At 41.0% G+C, this 5,455-nt stretch overlaps 2 protein-coding genes and 1 non-coding gene across 8 annotated transcripts; all 3 read right to left on the reverse strand.

Moving 5' to 3' along the window:
• Nucleotides 1–473: 473 nt before the first annotated feature.
• Nucleotides 474–2,039, reverse strand: LOC111475363 (leucine-rich repeat extensin-like protein 3). Of its 3 annotated transcripts, none has more exons than XM_023119860.1 (2): nt 634–2,038; nt 474–566 (listed from the first exon to the last, which is right to left on the reverse strand). In XM_023119860.1, exons 1-2 carry the CDS (start codon nt 1,121–1,123, stop codon nt 502–504), a joined length of 555 nt encoding a protein of 184 aa, XP_022975628.1. In that variant the 5' UTR covers nt 1,124–2,038; the 3' UTR covers nt 474–501. The 3 variants fall into 3 exon arrangements, with proteins under 3 accessions (XP_022975628.1, XP_022975630.1, XP_022975629.1); XM_023119862.1 differs by having other exon boundaries at nt 477–552; nt 620–2,039; XM_023119861.1 differs by having other exon boundaries at nt 494–536; nt 604–2,038.
• LOC111475365 lies at nt 1,708–1,921 on the reverse strand. The gene has a single exon (XR_002716454.1). It is a non-coding gene; the product is annotated as a Plant small nucleolar RNA U3 (small nucleolar RNA).
• Nucleotides 2,040–2,595: 556 nt separating the features above from the next.
• LOC111475364 (ADP-ribosylation factor-like protein 5) lies at nt 2,596–4,742 on the reverse strand. Of its 4 annotated transcripts, none has more exons than XM_023119866.1 (5): nt 4,467–4,742; nt 4,231–4,272; nt 4,083–4,163; nt 3,931–4,015; nt 2,596–3,042 (listed from the first exon to the last, which is right to left on the reverse strand). In XM_023119866.1, exons 2-5 carry the CDS (start codon nt 4,254–4,256, stop codon nt 2,683–2,685), a joined length of 552 nt encoding a protein of 183 aa, XP_022975634.1. In that variant the 5' UTR covers nt 4,257–4,272; nt 4,467–4,742; the 3' UTR covers nt 2,596–2,682. The 4 variants fall into 4 exon arrangements, with proteins under 4 accessions (XP_022975634.1, XP_022975632.1, XP_022975635.1 ...); XM_023119864.1 differs by having other exon boundaries at nt 4,231–4,281; nt 4,462–4,742; XM_023119867.1 differs by lacking the exon at nt 4,467–4,742 and adding an exon at nt 4,356–4,373.
• Between the last annotated feature and the right edge of the window lie 713 nt (nt 4,743–5,455).

Raw genomic sequence — 5,455 nt, forward strand, 5'->3', positions numbered from 1 at the left:
ATTTCATAGTTTGTTAACAAATCTATGATTTAGAATGTAATCTTCATTATACACATCTATAAATACATGAGGTCGTGACCCTAGGTTAGGTCATCGAGCCATTCAACCTAACATGGTATCAGAGCCATGCCCTAAACTTAGCCATGTCAATAAATTGGCAAATCCTTAAATGTCGAACAAAGGACTCCAAAAGGAGTCAAGCCTCCTCGAAGGTACGAAGGCAGTCAAAAATGACTAAGACTCCAAAGGAGTCGAGCCTCGATTAGGGGGAGGCGTGCTTTGTTCGAGGGGAGGTGTTGGATGATGAAAGTCCCACATCGATTAATTTAGGGAATGGTCATGGGTTTATAATCTAAGAATACACTCTCCATTGGTATGAGGCCTTTTGGGAAGCCCAAAGCAAAGCCATGAGAGCTTGTGCTCAAAGTGGACAATATCATACCATTGTGGAGAGTCGTGTTCGTCTAACAATTACAACCTGAAGAATCATTTCCATCCACATCAAAACATAGCTACCGGAGGAATGTCAGGGGAAGATGGTGACGTGAATATCTCCGGACCGGGAGGCCTCGGAGGCGGAAACTCCGGTGGCGGCGGGGGAAGATGGTGACGTGAATATCTCCGGACCGGGAGGCCTCGGAGGCGGAAACTCCGGTGGCGGCGGAGGCAATATGTCCGGTTCCGGCACCGGCGACCCAGGCCTTGGCGGCTCTATATCTGGAGGCTTATGGGGTGGTATGGGTACGTCGATGCCTGGAGGGGATGGAACCGGCGGAACTGGAAAGTCGGGTCCGGGAGGCAACGGAGACGGTAATCCAGGAAAATCCGGCCCGGGAGTTATCGGCGGAAGCTCTGGCGGAGTGATCGGGTCAATCTCTGGAGAAGTCGAAATTTGAGGAATTTCGAGGGGGACAGAAGGCTCCGGAATGGGGCTCTTTTGGGGAAACTCCGGCGAGTCCCCGACAAGCAGAAAACGCGAGAGAGGCGCAGAGTTTTTAAACGGGAGGAATTCGCCATGGGAAAGGAACGAAGGGATCACCAGATTGGAAGAGGAAGACGAAGAATAATAAATGGGAAGCGTTTTCCTTATGAGAGTGAAAGAGAAGGGTGAGGTGCAGGACATTTTCACGGCAATGAAGATCTCTTGTGGAACGGTTCGGGCTTTGGTAACAGAGGAGGAGGAAGAGGGGATGAGCGAGTAGGTGACACGTGTGCAGACACTTGGCAGGTTATGCTTACACGTGTGAAGTTCTAAAGTGCCGGAACCCTTGCCTTGCCGTTTATACTCACACGTGTCCCCATCTTTGAGCAGAAGAACATTTTATGATATGCTTCGTTCTGCAGTTTCAGCCACGGCACAGCGCCCTCCATTGGGTTGAAGTAAAAGCAGAAGCGGAAGGTCTCAACAGCCTCCATTGAGAGCAAGTTAGAGTGTTCTAAACATTGGTCAAATCGACCTTCAGCCTAGATCCCCTTGCCTTTCCTTTCAATTTTACCATTAAAAGAAACCACTGCAGGTCTGTGAGGCATTTCAACAAACAGGTAAGGGGCATGAACTGGACATTGTCCACTTCCAAACCAACAAATCCTTGAGATTTCAGGCTCATTGTAAAGGGTATTTTATCCATCACAACACAGATTCAAAAAGGAAACGAGAGCTCAAAGAAAAACTAAAAGGAGAGAGAGGTAAAGAAAAAAGTATGTTATAATCTGTCAGACCGCCCTTGCGACCATCCCAGCTAGGGCGGGGCCTCGCCGAGAACGATCATCTACCGCCGCAGATCCGATGGATCGTTAGACTGTTAATCACGCTCTAGCCGCAGGGCAGTGGTTCATCCACCAGATTATGATTCTTGCCTCCTTAGAACTCAAGGACACAGATGTACAACCTATAGAACAGATCCTGTTCAAGTAAGGTCGTGTCCTAGTGCATTCATATTTAGGTTTAAATATTGTTATACTTATCCCACATTTTCCGATGTGGGATATCTACATCCATCAAATCAGCTAATTTACCTCGGAAAAACAACGGTTCCGTAACAATTTTCCTTTTTACTTGTTCACCGTATAATAAATTTAATTGTTATCATTGCGAGGAAAATAAAATTTAATGTCTATAATTTTAAAATATAATCAATTCAGCTATTTTTTTGTGATTTTATTAAATCAAACTCTAATCAATTTTAAAATTATGATGTTTTCTAAACTATATAATTCCAACATTGGTCTCTAAGAACTTGATTTTCATCGAAATATTGACAAGATTGAAAAACTTATGTTGCTGGCCGAAGCGGCTCGAGCAAGAAGCTAGATTTCTGGAGGTGGTTCTTCTTCTCTCTGTTATGTTCTAGACTTATTCATTTCCGCTCAATCTGATTCATTTTGGTTCCGTTTTCGCCAGAACTCTTGCTGGGACCCAGCAAATCCAGCTAGGGACCGATGGTTCGAGAGCCCGAACGATTCAAAATCGATTCCAATATCGATGCCGATGCTGGATTTTGTAACCATCATTTTAACATTTCCGGTGATTCTCATTTGGGACGAGGCTTGCAATTCTTTTATATCGATCTATTTTCTGTTAACTTAGTACACAACTTTCTGAAATCAAAATGGAATTGAAAGAGGTATAACCACAAGATTACATGGAAGAATGAATCCCACAAGCAGGGAATATACCTCTTATCAACTCGGCATTTTACTGGTAACTTGCTGAGCAATCCACCCAAGACCGTCGTATAGACCATCTCCGGTGAGGGCAGAGCAGGCTTGGATGTGCCAGTCGTGATTCTTGATGCTGTGAAGCGAAAGAGCATCGGTGATTTCGACCGGAGTCATCGCATCCTTAAGGTCCTGTTTGTTTGCAAAAACCAGCACCACAGATTGCTGAAGATCATCGTGACCGAGTAGTCTGAAGAGCTCGTCCTTCATAATGCTGATTCTTGCTCTATCTGTGCTGTTTATCACCGCAATCACAGCATGAGTTCCACGGTAATATGTTGCCCATGATGTCCTAAGCCTCTCTTGACCACCGAGATCCCATACCTACAGAAAACAAAGCCAAAACAACACAGGTTTTAGCTATTCAGCTTCGCCTTACAAAATGAAGAACAGAGATGGGTTTTGTACAAAGTTTTGAATATAACTGCATGGTATATGCTTTTCCAACAATTACTCTGTGTTTCAATTTCCTTTGTTAGGCAAATAAACAAGCCAAATATAGAGGAAACCACATTCAAATCACAATGCAAATCATGTGATATTTTGAGAAGTTACCAGTTAAATGCTATAAATACACTAACTCACAAAATCAAGTGACAACTCTACACCAACAGGCCGGAGCATTCAAAGATCTCAAAGAGTCCAGTGCAAAACCACACCAGCCAACACTCTGAAGAATAGAAAATGGTATGATATTGTCCCCTCTGTGCATAAGCTCTCATGACTTTGCTTTCGGCTTTTCCAAAAGACCTTATACTAATGGAGATGTATTCCTTGCTTATAAACCTATGATCCTTTCCCTAAATTAGCCAATGTAGGACTCACTTCCAACAATCCTCCTCTCAAACAAAATACAACCTAGAGTCTTCGAATAGCCTCCTCTTAATTGAAGCTCAACTCCTTCTTGGAGTCCTCGAACAAAGTACACCCTTTATTCGATACTTGAATCACTTTTGACTACACCTTCGAGGTTCACAACTTTTTTGTTCGACATTTGAGGATTCTATTGACAAGACTAAATTAAAGGCATGATTTGGTATGATATTGTCCAATTTGACCGTAAGCAATCATGGCTTTGCTTGGAGCCCAAAAGGCCTCTTACTCATAAACATTTATTTCTTGTTTATAAATTCATGATTTCCTTCGACAGCGATCATAAAAGATAAAACAAATAGACGGAAAAATAGGAGTAAATTGATAGATCGACTGTACCTCGAATCGGATATTCTTGTACACGAGCTCTTCAACATTGCTTCCAACCGTAGGATGTGTAGTAACAACCTCTCCCAAGTGCAATTTGTAAAGAGTCTTCAACATTGCTTCCAACCGTAGGATGTGTAGTAACAACCTCTCCCAAGTGCAATTTGTAAAGAGTCGTCGTCTTTCCGGCATTATCCAACCCAACGACCACGATTTTGTATTCTTTTGCCGGAAATAACATGAACCAGAATCTCGAAATTATCCAACCCAACGACCACGATTTTGTATTCTTTTGCCGGAAATAACATGAACCAGAATCTCGAAAAGAAAGCCCCCATCGTATCCCAAAATCGCCTAAATGCCCCAAAAGTGAAGAAAACATAAATTCCTCATCAACAGCAACACGCAACTTGATAGCTAAACAGAAGAATAATCACCTAGAAAAGAAGAGCTACTAAATCCAATCGGACGAACGACAAATCACAGATCCAGATCCGAATTGTTTCAAATAACGAAAACCGCTAAAAATGAATAGAGAGTTACCGAACCTGAATTAATCGAAGCGGGAAATCGGATATCGAAGCGCAAAGTACAAGAGCTTTACAAAAGAATCGATCAAGAAGCAGAAGAGAAAACCCTAATCTCGATTCAGAGATGAAATTTCCAAGTTTTGGGGGCAGCGATAATATTTGGTCGGCAAGTTAAGGGAGCTTCGGCGAAGGTGATGAACAGCAAAGATTATTTGATCCATCGTGGCGGCTGACGTGTGCATCCCACCATTACCAACTCTTTGCACTAATAATCACATAACAATATTTTAATGTTTTCCTTCCCAAAAGTAAAATAAATATTTTTTATTTTTTATTTAATCACATAACAATATTTTAATGTTTTCCTTCCCAAAAGTAAAATAAATATTTTTTATTTTTTATTTTTTAATTATATCCTGCGTGGTTGGGCTGTTATTTGATGGGCTCAATCTTACATATTGAACCTAGATGTGGATGTGGCCCAGCCCAATAAAGCAGGGCCCGATTCGTTTGTTCCGGCCCAGTTGTAGCTAATTACTTGGATGAAATATAGGCGAAATTTATATGAATAATCATATAAAAAAAAATTAAATTAAATTAATAAAAATGCTTCTATTTTTTTTGTACCATGAATATTAAACTTTAAAAAACTAAAATTAAAAATCACGCTCCCACAAACCAATAAGAGTTCTTCTAACCTGCTTTATTATCAAAAAACTAAAATTAAAAATCACGCTCCCACAAACCAATAAGAGTTCTTCTAACCTGCTTTATTATCACTCATATAAGTCTCAGGAACTTCCTTGGAGCATATTTAGTCATCGTATACTCAATATCACTCTTATTCGAATATAGTCTCGGTTCATTCATATACTTCCTTTATTCGGGTCCAACATATGAACTCTCTATTTCTTTATGGCTTTTCAACCTCTTCTTTACCATTTTGATTTACGAGATTCTTCGCATCTAATCTCATATTCATTTTAGTTTTCTTTCTTTATTCTTTT

Source organism: Cucurbita maxima, unplaced genomic scaffold (genome assembly GCF_002738345.1).
Source record: "Cucurbita maxima cultivar Rimu unplaced genomic scaffold, Cmax_1.0 Cma_Scf01343, whole genome shotgun sequence".
Lineage (NCBI taxonomy): Eukaryota > Viridiplantae > Streptophyta > Magnoliopsida > Cucurbitales > Cucurbitaceae > Cucurbita > Cucurbita maxima.